This window comes from Chelonia mydas, chromosome 10 (assembly GCF_015237465.2).
Source record: "Chelonia mydas isolate rCheMyd1 chromosome 10, rCheMyd1.pri.v2, whole genome shotgun sequence".
Taxonomy (NCBI): domain Eukaryota; kingdom Metazoa; phylum Chordata; order Testudines; family Cheloniidae; genus Chelonia; species Chelonia mydas.
This window is the reverse complement of record NC_051250.2, coordinates 71519749-71537050: the sequence shown is the minus strand read 5'-3', so window position 1 is coordinate 71537050 and position 17302 is coordinate 71519749. Positions and strand designations below refer to the sequence as shown.

Below are 17302 nucleotides of genomic sequence, written 5' to 3'. Positions count from 1 at the left end.
CATCTGTCTGTATCCATCTGTTCTCTCTTGTCTTAAACTTAGATTGCAAGTTCCTTGGGGCAGAGACTATCTTTTTGTTCCGTGTTTGTACAGCACCAAGCGCAACGGATGCCTGATCCATTGCTGGGACTCCAAGGTACTATGGTAATACACATAATAATAATAAGAAGAAGTCAATCTCTGGGGCCTTCAGCCATCCTCAGTTGTAAATGAATGACTCTTACTGTATATACACTAATCTCACAACCACACACGGATAGGAGATGTTGAGTAAATCACGACAATTACCGTGCTCCTGCAGCCCGCGAAGCAGGCGGACAAGTAGGTGATCCCATCTGCCCCACAAACTGGAGTGAAGGAATCGGTTTGGCATTCACAGTTGTTATTGCAGGGGGAATATGGGTCCAAGGTCAAGGTCGGAGCTGAGCTGCAAAAGAATCAGAATCAGAAATGGATGCACAGTGCAATAACGCCAGCTGGCTTTTCTGAGAAGCGTCACACGAAGGGGGCTTAACCAACCATTGCAAACAAAGGGAGAGAAGGGTGGGTGGGGTGTTTGGGTGCCAGCAGAAGGGACCTGAGGCCATATGCTCCTTCTGTGACAGAAACACATTGAGGTTCATTATTTCTGGCTCCCACCATCTCCCCAGGGTGGCTCAGGATGGTGCTGGAAAAATCTAATGTGAAGTTGTGTGGGCGTTGTCTCAGCCCTGGGATCAGACCTCCAGGACAGGAGGGGCTGTATTTATCTAGCACAACAACAGCAAGCTGAAGACGTGCTGACATTTTCCTCCTCAAAGAGCCACTTTCCCATGCTGAGAAACTTTGGAAATACAGAATCATTCTATCTGAGTTAGGACCCAGCTCTGCGGGGCCTCCTGAGTCCTAATACCCTGCCTCAAAATGGGTCTCACCTGCAGCCAAGCAGCAAGTGGGAAAGCGCCTTTTGCTCATCATACAGGCCCCAAACGTCCAAAACTGGGTGCCTAGAATTTGACTCCTAAATCCCCTTTAGGCCACCTCAGTAAAAGCACCCACAATTTCCCTAGATTTCAGTGGGATAGGTAGGTGCTTAGCACTTGCAAAGATCAGGCTGGAGTGGCTCCACTTATTTCAGTGGATTCACTCTGTGTTTACACCAGCCTACTTGAGATCAGAATCTGGCCTCGTGTTTCGAGCCACTTGGGTCAGTTTCAGTTAAGCTCAGTGGAATTCGGCTCTCAAGCTTGTTATTGTTCCGACTCCCCCCAAGACACTTCTATAGAATGGGCCTAATACAGCCACGGTGGAAGTGGGTGCCACTCCACTGACTTCAATGGAGTCCTCCCCGCTTGTGCCAGGAATGCATTTACTGTAACACTATTACTCTACACTGTTACTTACTCCTAGAGAGACAAGGTGGGTGAGGTAATATCAATAAACAGATGTTGGTGCAGTAAAAGATATTACCTCACGCCACAGGCCCCAGCTCTGTGGGTGCTCCAGGGCTGGTGCTGAGCACCCACCGGTGGCCCCACTGATCAGCCCCCCCGCGCCTCCTGCCCGCCGCAATCAGCTGTTCAGGGGGTGGTGCGAGGGTGGGGCACGCTCAGGGAGGGAGCAGAATGGGGCAGGAAGAGGTGGGGCAAAGCTGGGGTGGGACTTTGGGGGAAGAGGTGGAGTGGGAGTGGGGCCTGGGATGGAGCAGGGGTCCAGCACCCCCGGGGAAATGAGAAAGTTGGCCTGTGCCTCACCCACTTTTCCTCTCCAACATCCTGGGACTAACAGCTACATCAGCACTTCATACAACTTAATCCTAGAAGCACTCAAATACCAGTGATGTGGGTGGTATAAAACCCCAGAAAAATAGAGAAACAGCACCGATAAGAGCAGGTTAGTTTAGCTAACACCGCTGTGCTATACTTCCTGGGTGGTATCATAGGGCTGGAGGTGGGAGATGGAGCTGAAATTCTCTCTGTACTCACTTGTTTCCATAGGGAACAGTAACCCCAGCTACGGGTCCCGTGTCGCAGCCCAGGAATAGGAAAGAGACATAGCAAGCTGTGGACACCAGGTTAACGAGCATGGCCATCCTGATGGCTCCTAGAGCAGACAGGCTGAGCTTCTTCACCAAGAGACCGCCCAGGAATATGCCCAGACATGCACATGGGATCGCTGTCATCCCTGCAAGAAGGAAGAAGGGTCAGGAAGATGCACAAGGAGAAAGCAGGAGCTGAAAAAATACACTGCATGTCGAAGCATTTTATTTTCCAGTGACTAGATCAGTGCGCTAGTGATGGGGTAAGCGCTAAAGCCTCAGAGTACCCACTAGATGCTTATCCATTCATGTGGGTTCTCCTTAGGAGTGACTATGTGAGACTTCACGCCCCAGAAGCTGTTAGCACTAACCTGTAGCAGAGTTACATCATCCCTGGGATGACGGAAAGGCTATAGGTCACCGTTCCCTGCCTCCCTGTTGCCCCAGCCAGCAAAGAACTCGTCCTCCACAGTGCTTTGTCCAGGCAGTGGGGTCTCCACTGCTTTTCCCAAGGGAGACTAATCCACAGTCTAATAGATCTTGTGCAAGATTTCCAAAATTGACCAGTGATTGTGGTTGCCCAACATGACACACTTTCAAGGGGCTTGATCTTCAGGGGAGAGGTGTTCAGTGCTGTCTGAAAATCAGGCCTCTTTATGAAGTCTCAAGTTTGGTACTCAAAATTACTAGTCACTTCTGAAAACTCAGCCTCCCACTTCAGGAAAGTTCTCACAATATTCAGCCTCTTTTTGCTCACTTTCGCCCCATCGCTGCAGGTCATACCCAAGCCCATTCTGCAACAAGGTCTCTGGATTCTGGGGCAGGTGGGAAATTCTGCAGCAATTTCATTTAAATTAAAAAAAAAATGGAGGTTTTCAATTAGTTCAGCAGAAACATGCATAACAATCAGGACAGCAGCCTGTGTGCTATTCCTTTTGATATTAAACCAGTCTCATTGTATGCTGTCAGTGTTTGATAGGTCCATGCCAGGGGCCCATGTGGATGGTGATGATTGCAGGTTATTCAGAATCAACACCTAGATGCCTTAACTGGGCGCTGGGGAAAGGACGCCTGTCACAAACAGAGCACTGGGACTTTGTGGGGAATAAGTGTCAGGAGCAGATGAATAAAGAGTCTGTGTTCGTATCCATGTCCTTTCATGTAAAGGAGGGAAGAGGAGAAGCACAGAGAGTACAGGGGCAGCAGCAGGATGGCTCCGAAAGAAAATGTTGGAGAGGTGACCAGGATGCATCAGATGGGCTAGCAGAACAACTGCTTGCGGCTCTTTTGTTGACTGTGTTTCCAGTTTGACGCAGGCCAAATTGCAGGGGAGATGGGAGCTCAGCTGGGGAACTGGGCTCTCCATCTCAGACTGAGAACAGAGGGCAACACTAGACTGCGTGAATCATCAGGCAGGCAGTTACGGGGCAGCACTCACTCAGACAAGGAGTTCTGCCCCTGCGTTCCCAGGTTTCCCGCATAGCATCGTGGGCAGCAGGCTGGCACCTCTGCTTTAGGTGAGGAGCTCTAAAGGCTATTTATGCCCTTGCTGCAAGACTGAAGAATATGATTTCTCACAGAAACAACTGATTCTATATAAAACAATTTATGTGAGCCCTCGGGGAGGGAGCATAGTTTAGTGCATCGAGCATGGGTCTGGAAAGGATGACTCCTGGGTTCTGCTCTTGCCTCTGTTGCTGATTGACTCTGTGATCTCAGCCACTTCACTAAGGGCCAAATTTTCTAATTGAGGGTGACCCATTTTTGGGGTGCCAAATTTTAAGACAGCGCAGGTCTGATTTTCAGAAGTGCTGAGCACCTCCCTCAGCTCCCAATGGATTCAAACTGCACTTGTGGGAGCTCAGAACCTCTGAAAACAAGGCCCTTGGTGTCTAAAATTGGGTTCCTAAAAATTGAAGCACCCCGGTTTTATTTATTTTTATTAATATTGCGCCTTAGCCATAGGCCACTGCTCATAATACTATAAAGACAAATTGTAAATTCACAACTTCAAAAAACAGATACAAATTTTTAAAACTGATACCTTTTCACATCACCACTCCTTAAAATATGTAGGAAAATAAGAAAAAATATTAGGAGTATATTATTTCACTTAAGTCAAAATAGCCTCCCTTTCACATATTTTTCTTATTTTTGTGGCTGAACAGGCACCTAGGACAACAGCCTGTGCAAGTGAAAAATTTGCACTATGTAGCAAGGATCCTAATTTCTGAGCTGGTGTGGCAAAAGGCCTCTGAGCCAGGAATGGAGATAGCCGTTTAGTTCTCAGGTGGCAGTACAGGTCAGAAGACATATAAATAGTGTGGCCAGTCTTCAACCTGGCTAGACCAGCACGGACAAAGATGATTACGGCTTTCAGGACATAACTGCATAGTTTGGAAAGAGTAGGAGACCTATACTGGCCCTTCCAGGGGTCGGCACCATCATGTTGGACGACGGACTCATGACAGAATTACCGTACTTAGTGACAGACATTGGTGGGGGGAGGGGTGTTATGTCATTCAGTTATACAATTTTTCAATTGTTCACACTTCTTATTCGGCATTTTTTTTATATTCGCTTCTAAGGATAGCAAGTTTCTTACTAGAATCTGGGGAACCATTATTTCTAGCAGCCCTTGCCATGAACTGAAGCTGTTTCTTCTGGCTGGAGCAATCTGAATCATACCAGATGCTTTTACCTTTTAAAGGTAAACATGACCCTTGGTGGTGGTTAGGTCATCCTGTAATTTTTCAACGATCTTAATAAATGTTACATGGACTTGTGCTGAATCGCTAAAGTGAAAAAGCTGGTTCTTTAAAACTAACAAATCACTGGATGAGAGTTTCTTTCTGATTTAACTAATGGAGTCAACTTAATTTGCCTTGAGTTTAGAGCTTCAAAATTAGGAGTAATACCCAACCTGCCAGAATTCATTTGGGAAAAAGTGGCTGGAGGTCAGAAATTCACTTGCAGGGGTTGGTGACAGCTGTCCAGTTTAAAAGCCACTAAAAAGTTAGAGAAACAAGACCAGCGTAAAATCAGAACTGTGATATAATCTGTCGCACTACTTTCTCTAGAAGAGGTGACTGTAAAATGACCCTGCAAATGATCACCATCTCTACCACTCTACATCTAAAATTACAGAAAGTTTATGACCCGAAGAATTTCTTACTGGGGGAAATGGAGGCAATACCCCTTTACTGAGTTACAGGAAACCTTTAACATTTTCTTATCCTTCGCACCCAATCAGGCGTTTAAAGCTCCCAAGAGTACAAAATTTGCTATTGGAACCTTTTCCATAAACCGGTCAATATCCATCAAGCTCTGTCCATAAAGATTCATTACACAAAGGAGAGCCCAAAGGAGGCAAATAAACATTCAGAGCTAACAAAACAGAGTTAGCTGAGAAACTAATATGATAGTCCTGGAAATAAGAGTTATCAAACACATTAACAGGCTAGTTATGACTCTTAATTTGGTAGAATGAAAAGGGCCAGTCCAGATGCCAGTCTAACCATTCTTAACGTCCCTTCTCAGAAGGATTCAAAGCCCAATAAATAAAAGGACTCCTCGTTCGTAAACCAAGTTTCCTGGAGGAAAACTAAATTAAATTGAGACAAATAATTCCTAAAATCCAATTCCTGGGATTTACTTGTGAGGCCTGTAATATTCTATGAGGCAGTTTTGCTAGAAATCTTACAAGAATCCTGATCAAGCCTACTTCGTCAATCCACCTCCCTTTTAAAGTCTTCAACTGAGAAACTGTCATGAACAATAGCACCATTAGCTTTGTAGCTAGGGCCAATTCTCCTAGAATTATCATCTTCAGCCTTCTGAATGTGATCTTGGTCAATTCACCGAGGGCCACATTTTCTAATTTGGGGAAAATCATTTTTGGTATGCAAGAGTTTAGACAGCTCGGGCTTGATTTTCAGAAGTGCTGAGCACCCCCCATAATCAGTGAATTCAGCTGCAGTTGTGAGAGCTCAGAACATCTGAAAATAGGCCCTTGGTGTCTAAATTTGGGTTCCTAAAAGCCAAGGCACCCAAAAATGAGAGGATTTATATATACATACACACATACACCCCACCTCTCCAGGACCCATTTTTTACTCTGCAAAATGGGGATTCTAACACACTCTCTGTCTCTCTTTCTGTATACCCACTCATTTCACAAAGAGCTCTGAGGTCCACGGGTGACAGATCCGCAGGTGGAAGGCCAACATATTAGAGACAGCAGAGGGACTGGGTGGCCGGTTAATGTAGTTACTTACCCAAGAGCTGATTGGCTGATGAGGTGGTAAGGTTGAACTGCTGTTCCAGGTACTTCCCCAGGAAGGCTGCAAAGCCAGCGACCACAGCAATCTCCATGCAGGCAGCAAGGATGATGCAGGTGAAGACAGGATTGGCCAGCAAGTGCTTTGTTACTTTAGGTATCACTGCAACAGAGGAGACAGAAGACATGGTTTCATTAAGGTTCTTCCCATATACTGAAGAAAGGGATCTGGGAGTTATAGTAGATCACACACTAAATACGAGTCAGTAGTGTAACACTATTGCAAAAAAAAAAAAAAGAAGAAGTAAACATAACTGTGGATGTAATAACAGGAATGTTGTAAGCAAGACACAAGAAATAATTCTTCCACTCTTCTCAGCACTGATTAGGCCTCAACTGGAGCGTTGTGTCCAGTTCTGGGCACCACATTTGGCAAAAGAAGTGGACAAAATGGACAAAGTCCAGTAGAGAGCAACAAAAATGATTACCAGGAAACATGACCTATCAGGAAAGATTGGAAAAAATGGGTTTGTTTAGTCTGGAGAAGAAAAGACTGAGAGGGGACATGGTAACAGTGTTCAAGTACGTAAAAGTTGTTACAAAGAGGAGGGGGATAAATTGTTTTCCTTAGCCACTGAGAACAGGACAAGGAGCCATGAGCTTAAATTGCAGTAAGAGATTCAGGTTAGACATTGGGAAAATCTTCCTAACTGTCAGGGTGGTTAAGCACTGGAAGAAATTACCTAGGGAGATTATGGAATCCCCGTCATTGATGGTTTTTAAGAACAGGTTAGACAAACACCTGTCAGGGATGCTCTAGATAATACATAGTTGATGACCTAACAAGGTCCATTCCAGTCCTACGTTTCTATAATTCTTTCATTTCTTCTGTGGGGAAAAAATACTAAGAGCGCCCTCTGATTCCTGGTTTCCTTCTCTATACCTCCATCTGCCTTCTTCCTTGTCCTTCATTATTCCACCCAGTTCCTGCATTAGCCAGTGTGTGTCACAGGTACTCAGGTCAATATTACACCTTCAACTTCTTTTCTTCCTTTTTTATTTATTTTGCAAACTTCAGTCATAAGCAGAGGTAGATTTTAGCTGCTTTCACTTTTTTCTGTAGTATGGAGAAGCTCTTTCTCTCTCTCTCATACACACACACACACACAGAGCAGAGACTTGACAGCTGTGATGAACTGGGCTCCACCCTCCCAGACACACTCAGTGGTGAGTTGGAGCCGGTTCGCTAGAACCGGTTGTTAAATTTAGAAGCCCTTTTAGAACTGGTTGTTCTGCGAGGGACAACTGGTTCTAAAAGGGCTTCTAAATTTAATGGCCAAAAGTGGCACCTTAGGCGCCGACCCCATGGGTGCTCCGGGGCTGGAGCACCCACAGGGAAAATTTGGTGGGTAAAGAGCACCCACCGGCAGCTCCCTGCCCCGCCCCCGGCCCCAGCTCATCGCTGCTCTGCCTCTGCCTCCTCCCCTGAACGCGCCGCCCCGCTCTGCTTCTCCTCCATGCCCCCCCCCGGCTTCCTGCGAATCAGCTGTTCGCGCGGGAAGCTGGGGCGGGCTGAGAAGCAGGTGGCGGCTTCCCGCTCAGGCCCGGGGAGGCGGAGGTGAGCTGGGGGGGGGGGGAGGGGCACGAGGAGGGCCGCCTGTGCTGCGGCAGGTAACCCGGGGGGGGGGTGCAGGGGAACCGCTCCCCGCCCCAGCTCACCTCCGCCACCCTCGGCCTGAGTGTGAAGCCGCCGCCTGCTTCTCAGCCCTCCCTGGCTTCCCTCCGAACAGCTGATTCGCGGGAAGCCAGGGGAGGGGGCGGAGAAGCAGAGCGGGGTGGTGCGTTCAGGGGAGGAGGTGGAGTGGAGGTGCGGTGAGCTGGGGCCGGGAACAGGGCGGGGAGCTGCCGGTGGGTGCTCTGCACCCAGCAAATTTTCCCCGTGGGTGCTCCAGCCCCGGAGCACCCAGGGAGTCGGTGCCTAAGGCACCACTTTTGATGTGATCAGTGGGGGGAGTGGCCCCTCCCCCTGCTCCCCACCTAGCTACGCTCCCCCGCCCCTAGGAGCCAGAGGGACCTGCTAGATGCTTCCTGGGAGCTGCCCCAGGTAAGCACCTCTGGGACTCCCCACCTCGCCCCCCGGCAGGTGCCTCTGGCTCTTAGGGGTGGGGTGGGCACCCACTACGGTGGCCTACGAGACTCTCCTGCTCGGTTCTGGGGGCAGTCAGGGGACAGGGGTGGATGGGGCATGGGTCCTGGGTGGGGCGTCAAGGAATGCGGGGGCGGTTGGATGGGGCAGGAGTCCCAGGGGTGCGGGGGTGGGCAACGACCCCCCTCATGGGGTGAGGAGGGAACTTGTTAAGATTTTGGCAGCTCATCACTGGACACACCCCACCAAATCCACTGACTGAGAACCTTGTACTAAGCTGCAATGCACACACTGAGTGGTTAAATATGCTCACTCCATCCCCATGATCCCCTGGCCCCTCCGTCTTTATCCATGAAGGCCTGAGATCCCCTTGGCCCCGTTTCTCTATTTCCAGTAAACCAAACATAAGTTGGGGTGCAATTACCTTACAAAGGGAAATCTGACTAATGAATCAGATACCACATTTTCTACTTCAGTGAGCATTTTAATTATTCCAGAGATAAGACAGCTTGAACAGGATGGAATACTAATACAGGCGAGAGCCTTGCTTTATCTTAATACCTGGTGACTAATTTCTCCCTGAATTAAATGTGAAAATCATTTAGTTTAAAAATTCTCTCTCTGAAGTGCTGGTGAAGCCTCAATGGGCCTTGTTTGCATTTTAAAATATTTCCCCCCTCATTCTGCTCTGCGTATTAGGCTCTGGCAGCCAACTGATTTCTCCAGTGCACACCTCTGTTTTCTCACAGGTTTTTCCTTCTTTTTGCAAAGTTTAATAGCACTGGGCAAATGCAGGGTCTTTGTTAACGCTCCGCTTGGGTTCCATTGGTGAGACTATAATTAGCTCGATCTGGCCCTTTGCAAAGGGCTATTTCAGTTTCAAGTCCCTTTCATCACAATGGTTTTCCATGCTGCACAAAATCCTTGCTTCCTGAGGACTTACTGGGCATAATGAATGTTCGATGGAGACAGCATTTTTCAGATAAACAGAAAAAAAATTTCAGCCTCACATCAGTTCCCAATGGCCACCCTGCCATCTCATTCAGTCCTTTGGTGGCCATCTACTGAATTTGTCCTCTTAACGGAACTTGGAGGATGAAAACAAAGCTGAGCTCAGAGAGTCATATTTAATATGTTATCTCCTCTTGTGCCTCTGGAGTTCAATTAGTAAAATACCAATGGATTCCGCAAGATGCTGGTTTGCCCCAGCTCAAAGGTAAAGACACAAAAAAATCTGATAGTTTTTTACAACAGCAGGATACCTTTTAAAGTGATGGAAAAATATATCTCAGAGAGTCATTTAGACACTCTACATGGCCAGTGCCAAAAATACCTTGCAAGACCAAGGGTGAAAGCTTTATCTTGCACTGTACCAGCTTAGAGAGAACAAAGATTATCTTGCAGTATCAATTATCTTGTACATCAGAGGCAATCTGATCACTGGACAGGGGACTGGATGGAGAGGCAGGAGACCTGGGTTTATTCCCAGCACCACCACTGACTCATTGTGTGATGTTCGGCAAACCACTCCACTTCTCTGTGCCTGTTGCCCATCCCACCCTTTGTCTAGTTAGGCCATGAGCTCTTTGCAGTAGGTACTGTCTATTATTGTGGGTATATACTGTGTCTAATACAATAGGGATCAATATCAGTTGGAGCTCCTGTAACATAAAATAGAAATAGTTCAAAAGGGAAGAGGACAGATATCGTGCAGCCTATGTCTTCTCATCAATAAGGTCCACATCATTTCCTTTAATTTTACACAGGAAAGAAAAATAAATTGGAAGCTTTCCATAGAAATAGAACTCCTTTCATCTCAGCCCTGCCACTTGCTCCATTTGCCATCTGATACTGGCTGAGGTGCATCACTGCCTGGGGTGAAATACCTCTGGGAATTAAATTAAAAGTTGGCATGGAGTTTTAAATCCCCTACCGGGAGGGAGGAACAAATGTTGTGCTTGTGGCTGTCTAGACTAGGGTGCAGGAGTGAGCAGTTTGATGGAGAAGGGCTAATCCATGTGTAAACTGGCTAAGTGTGTCTGTGTACTACTCTGTAGCTGATCCACAGTGGAAGCCACCTGCTACTGCTCCCAGCTAAGGCTTTGATTCAGAAAAGCACTTAAGTATGTGTTTAACTTTACCATGTGGTCAAGACTGGTCAACTTGAATGGGACTTAAGCACATGCTTAAGGGCTTTGCTGAATGAGCAGAGTCATTTAGCTCACATGGTGGACAGTTGTACTTTGGAGCTACAGGCCTTAGTTTCAACTCATACCGATAGCCTGGGAGCAGGGGTTTGTTGCATGCAAAATAAAGAGAGAGTCTCAGAGAAGAATCTATCGGCCAGAGCAGATGCTGTGAAGGAAGAATCACACTGGGATACTCGAAGGGAGTAACACATCAGTTCACGTCCCTACCACTATCACCACATACTGATACTGTGGAAATAGATGTCACAAGAAAGATTTTTGCTGTCATTGCAATATCTGTCTTTTTGATTTCCAGCACAATCATAAATGCCAGAGTTTCTCCTCACTATGAAACATTTCATTCAAACTCTTAACAGAAGAGGGCTTTCCACTTTCAGCCATTCGCGTCCCTCAGACCCCTCCCCTTCCTTTTCTTAACATCTCTACCCCCTTGACTTCACTTCTATAATACTCCATACTCCTTCCAGAATCAACGACAAGGGGACTGATTCTCAGAGGTGCTGAGCAGTCCTGGCTCTAGTTGTGGTGGCATTTTGGGTGCCAGACTCTTCTGACCTTAAGGCCCTCAAAATCATTGGCAAGTACTTTATTTCCAGTGAGTAGCTTTGATTTGCACCTAACCACCGGAAAATACAGGGGATAACCTCCTTATACCAGCGTTAGCTATTCTCCAGAAACAACAAGCTACAATAATCATCCTTGAAATGAATTGTTTGGGACACTATTATCGTTGGGGGCCCTTTTTCCTGTGGGCGCATCTTATGGAGACATGTTTTCAATTTACAGTAAAGACAGGAACATAGAAAGCATTGGGGGAGAGAGGTTTAATAGCCTAGTCCTCCTACAACAGTGCAATGAGAAGAGGGTCATATTAGGTATTGAGCCTAAGACCCATTCCCAAGCAATACACATCTTGTATCTGAATCAGAGACACAGGCAAAATATCAACTGGCTGCAAGGTAAGAAAAGAAAAAGAGGAAAAGAAGATGAAGAAAACATCTCATGGAAAGAGACAGCTCATAAAAAAGAGAAGATGGAAGAAGCAGAAAGACATCAAAGATAATGAAATTTACTTTAATATACCAAGCTGTACAAGGCCTCGAGTAAAATTAATATCACAAAGGGCATGAAGAAATCAGATGACACCATGTCAAATGGGTTTCTTGTAAGAGACATGGGCTCGAAACAACTACAAATATTCTTACATTGCCATGTACTGTGAAAAGGATTGCTGATCCTTCTGATCTATTATCCTGCCTCTGGCAGTGGCCTTTATTTGACTCTTCAGAGGAAGATGCAAACCTCCCTCACCCCTATAAGCCAGCTGTGCAATACGACCTCATGGAAACAGATTCTCTTCCTGACCCCAGCTGCTGATCAGTTTAGTATGCCCTGAAGCATGAGGCCTGCGAGCCCTTGTGAATTAAGCATAGCAAGTGACATGCAGATGCTGTACTTTAGAATGGCGAGGAAAGAATGTGCAGATACAGATGACGCGCAGACAAAAGCTCAAGTCACCAGGAACTCTGCTACACTGATGAGAAGCATCAAAGCCTTCTTTGACATGCCCCTACCTAGTTCAAAGAGCTACAGAAAGCAACTGGGAATGTGACTTGGGGCCACGCAGCATCACTTGCATTTTTGTGCTGATGAACTCTGTCTAGTTAACAGCTCTGGAGACTGTTCGCACTACCCCTTTGCCCACTTCAGACTCCCTCTGACCTCTTCTCCCACCCCCAGCTCCATCCGTGCTGCTGCCTAGTATGCCCTCCCTGTCCTGGTGCCACAAGATCTAACCCTCTCCTCTTAATCCACAGAGCCCATCAGGGTTGCCTCCCCACCCTGCTGAACAGTTGAAATATTAAGATTTCTCAACATTCCTTCTCACAGGCTGCTGAGACATTAAGTATCTCTACTACGTGATGCCCTGGAGCCTGATCCTGCAAGGTGCTGAGCTCTTCCTGGGTGATGATAAATCAATGGGAGTTTCAGGGTGCTTGGCCCCTCTTATGATCAGACCTCTGGTACATTAGGGGCTTTAACTGAGTTCAATGTTTGTCTTCTGGACTGTAAGCTTCTTGGGGCAGAAGCATCAAACACTGGGGATGCGCAGGGAATAAACCAATGAATAATAGTAATCAGATGCTCATTAGAAGAGTTTTAGGCCATAACTCCCCCGTTCACCTTTACAGAGTGACTTTCATGTTGGGGCATTCTAAGGAGGATCATTCTAAACCATGAATCCATTTGTCACCCAGAATCTTCCTTGCTACCTTAACATTCAAAGATATTTGGCGGGGAGTTTCAAAGGCACCTAGGAATGAAAGGGAATTGTACTATTTAGCTTAACAAAGAAAAGGTTGAAGCTAGATAAATTCAGACTGGATATAAGGCACACATTTTTGACAGTGAGGGTAATTACCTCAGGAACAATTTACCTAAGGTCAGGATTCTCCACCACTGACCATTCTTAAATTGAGATTGGATGTTTTTCTAAATTATTTTGGAATTATTTTGGGGAAGTTCTATGGCCTGTGTTATACTGGATAGCAAGCTAGATGATCACCGTGGTTCTTTCTGGCCTTGGAATCTATGAACCCAAATCCTCTGGACAGCTTTTATGTTCAAACAAGAGGGTTTCATTTGTAATTGAGCTTTGTAATGTTACAGTGCCTTTTGCATGAGGATCTCAAAACACTTTACAACCAACCAACTAAATAATCGAGGCCTGGGAAGCAGGTCATTATTGTTTCTTCTTTTATAGACGGGGACCACCCAGTGAAGTAACTTGTCCAAAGCCACACAGAGGCAGTGTCGGAGCTGGAGCCGAGAACCCTCGCTCCCAGTCCTGTGCTTTAACCACCAGACCATGCTTCACATCTATCAAATATCAGAATAGCACCAAATGTTAAATCTAGAATGATCCTATAGCGTCAGTATAAGGGCAGTATCATTGTAATACCTCAATATTGGGGCATCCTGGGATAATCAGAGCAGGAAGCAGAAATACTAGGGCATAAGAAAAATTCTTCTCATGGCATCTTTGACCCATTCAAAACCAGGCAGCTCTGGGACTCTTACAAAAGAGCTTGATCGTGGTGTGATCGCCAGACCAAATTGGTTCACATCCCCAGAAGCACCCAAACCTTTGGAGGCTTTTCCATGTCTAGACAGAATGATCAAATCTGTGGCACCATTTCCATGGTACCAGAATGCAAAGTGGTAAACCAGGGATTATAACTGGGCTGCAGGATTAAGGGATCAGGCTCAGATTCTAACACATACACTGCAACTCCCCTATCTCCCATTCCACAGACAGGATGCAGAAAACAACAAGGAGGTTATAAGGACAAATCTAATCCCATTAAAGTCAATAGCAAAACTCCCAATGAGTTCAGTGGGAGCAGGCTTTGGCCCTTAGTGCCTGATTCATTGCCAGTGAAATTAATTGGGAAGATTCCCATTGACTTTTAAATGGATTTTTAGGGAGTACATATTATTTATATTACAGTAGAGCCCAATTGAGATCAGAGCCTCATTGTGCTAGGTGCTGTACAAACATATAGGAAGAGACATTCTTTGCCCCCAAAAGCTTCCAATCGCAATACCTACAGGAGCTTTTAACTCTCTTCCAATATCACACCCCTCTTTAAACAGACGAACAGCCTGTGGAAGTTGTAAGCGTTCCTCACCCCACATGATCAGACCCAATCCGATTAATCTCTGATGCGGCTGCTCCGAAATAAGCCCTAAGGGCAGAATAGTTCAAGCATAGAAGCTGGAGAGTGGGATGGAATGAAAATGTCATCCAACAGATTACGCTCAGCAGAAGCAAGATATGCAGACTCCGAGTGCTAAGCTCTGTTCTAATTTACTCCTGGCTGAATCCAGAGCAACTTCACTGACACAACTGTTTTACACAAGTGTAAGTGAGAACAGAGTATGGCCCAGAATATGATCCGTTATGCCTCTGATTTGGGGGATCCTTCCCTTTGCATTACCATCGAGCCCAGACAGACAAATGCAAGAGGAAACGTGCTAGGTGAGAGTACATCTAGAAAGACAAATTGCAGGATGAAAACCAATCTCCCATTTAGCCTGCAGAGCAAGGTCTCTCCAATCACCAGCTTCTCACAACAACAATAGGGCTGAGAGGCACAGCCCCTAATTAAGAAAAATGTAGCAGAACACTAGCGCTAGCTGGGGAAGGATGGAAAGGGCATTGACAGGAGCCAAGGACGGAGCAAATCACACTATCCATGGGCTAAGAAGTGATCGCAAGGGGCAAAGTGCAAGGGACTGCCCCAGAGAGAGCACACCCCCACCACTGCTGCAGATGGGATACACAGGCTGCTAGCTGACTACAGGCACACTCACCCAGCCCCGGCTCACCAAGGCGTCTGACAGTTTTCACTAATGATCAGTTAGTGCTTTGAAGCTGGAAACCATTGTGCATGCTAATGGTTAATTACGATTATTACTATTATGTCCCGCTGTGGCGTACAGCCCTTTAATTGCCTGGAATCCACCTGTGGGATCTGGGAGCCTCTTGCCAGCCAGCAGCATTCTCTTCCCAAGGCAGAGTTTCCTGGGAGGTGGAACAAGGGAATTTGGCAGCTGTCACACTCAGGTATCCAGAAGCACAGCAAGGAAAGCTGTGAGGATGGCACTGGGCAAGGAAACAGGGCAGCTGTTCTGTGCAGACAAAAGCTCATATATTGCCACAGAGACGAGTAGGGGACTGTTGGTTAGTGGCAGAAGGCGCTGCCAGTTATCATTCATTTGCAATGGTAGAGCTAGGTGGCAATCCCAGGCCTAGATGAGCTGGGGGTACAGGCGAGGACTGAGGTACAGTGGCAGAGTTGTACGCTGTCCCAGAGTTGGAATAGCAGGGTTGGAGGGGCAGGTCAGGACTGAAGGTAAATTAGCAAAGCTGATCTGAGTGCCAAGCACTAGGATAGCAAGGGATACTGCAGGTCAGAAGTGAGGTGCATTCACAGGGCTCTATGTGGGGAGCCTAGGACTGGAGTAGCCAGGGGCACTACAGATCAGGAATAACGTGCATTGGCAGAGATGCCAGGGAAAACCTGGGCAGCATCTGCCTATCCTTTCCCTGCTGTAAACCCGTGCTATTAACCCTTCCCTTTCCTGCACTCTAACACACATTCACATTTAATGACACACAAAAGAAGAAAGAGAGTGTAGTATCCCATTCCCAGGTGCAACAGTGTAAAGCCACCACCTGGATTGATCTAGAATATGCCAAACTAGGGGGAAAAAGGATGGGCCAGTGATTAGGTGCTTGTTAACCAGCGTTCAATTCCCTGTTCCACCCCATACTTCCTGACTGACCTTGGGCAAGTCACTTAAATCTCTCAGTTCCCTACCAATAAAATGGGCAGAATACCATTGTCCTATGTTAGAGCAGTGCTGTAAGGATAGAGACTATGAGATGTTCAGACAATACAGTAAAGGAGGGACATAGAATCGTAGACTATCAGGGTTGGAAGGGACCTCAAGAGGTCATCTAGTCCAACCTCCTGCTCAAAGTAGGACCAATCCCCAACTAAATCAGAAGTACCATAGATAGATAGAAACCCAGGTAGGAATCCACTCTGGTGCCTCCCCAGATGTAAATTCTTGCCCACTAGAACCAGAACCCCAGGGTAACCTCTAATAGCCCATTACACAGAGTTTCATCCTTCCCTCCTTCCGAGTGGGAGCAGAGTTCCTGGGTCACTCCCCTAGCTGTGCTAGGAGCAGCTGTGCAGGCAGCGAGGCAGCAAGGCGACTCTGCTGCCTCTGATGGCCACTTCTCCTTCTGTTGTTCAAAGGCACAGCTTTCATTCCAGGTTTTAAATTCCTCCGAAGGGTGCTTCTCATCCCAGCATGAAAATACCCCGGGGGCGAGATGCCTCTGCCTCCAACCGGTCGGTCCCTCCCTCCCGTTTAGACCTTGGCGGAGATGTGAAAGGCATTTCCAAGGCTTTGAGCTGCTTGCTTTTATATGAGAGTCACATCCTTTCTGTGTGCTAAGATCTGTGGAGAACCAGGAGTTTCAGCTGATTCCTACGTTTTATGGTCTCCCAACAAAGCTTGCCAGCCCTCAGAACTTCCTTCCACAGCCCTGACTAAAGCATGTTGGTGTCTGGTGTGAACCACTCAGCTGGAAACATCTATCTCAAAGTAACATGGCTCCTCAGTGTCCACTCAGTTCTTAAAGGTGCAAGATATGGAACGGACTGGAGAAAAGCATTCAAAAGAAGCTTCAGTTGGACCCTGAAATTCATCCTTCATATCAACATACACACACAACTCCCCCAGACAGACAACATTTGTCCACACAACAAACCCACAAGCCCCTCGGGAGAGAGACAACATGCAAGTTCCCAGTGTAGACAAGCCCATCAATTGACAGAAATGCACATGCACAAAAACACACACACAACCTTCCTACACAAATATGCACACAGAACACCATCCAACCGGAAACATGTATACACCTGCATATTCACAAACAACCCCCACACCTACCCAAAGATATATTACACAAATACACCCACACACGCACACACACAACCTCCCTGTGCACAGAGATGCACATCCACACAAATCCACACACACTACCCCATGCAACCAGACACACATGG

At 46.7% G+C, this 17302-nt stretch overlaps 1 protein-coding gene across 2 annotated transcripts in view; it reads right to left on the bottom strand.

The window, feature by feature from the left end:
- SLCO3A1 (solute carrier organic anion transporter family member 3A1) overlaps positions 1-17302 on the bottom strand; it is a 213186-nt gene that overhangs the window by 25909 nt on the left and 169975 nt on the right. For both annotated transcript variants that reach the window (XM_037910666.2, XM_043523691.1), the window contains 3 exons: positions 6295-6459; positions 1965-2163; positions 289-427 (listed from right to left, as the gene is read on the bottom strand). In XM_037910666.2, coding sequence (XP_037766594.1) covers positions 289-427; positions 1965-2163; positions 6295-6459 — 503 coding nt within the window. The remainder of the gene's footprint in view (positions 1-288; positions 428-1964; positions 2164-6294; positions 6460-17302) is intronic.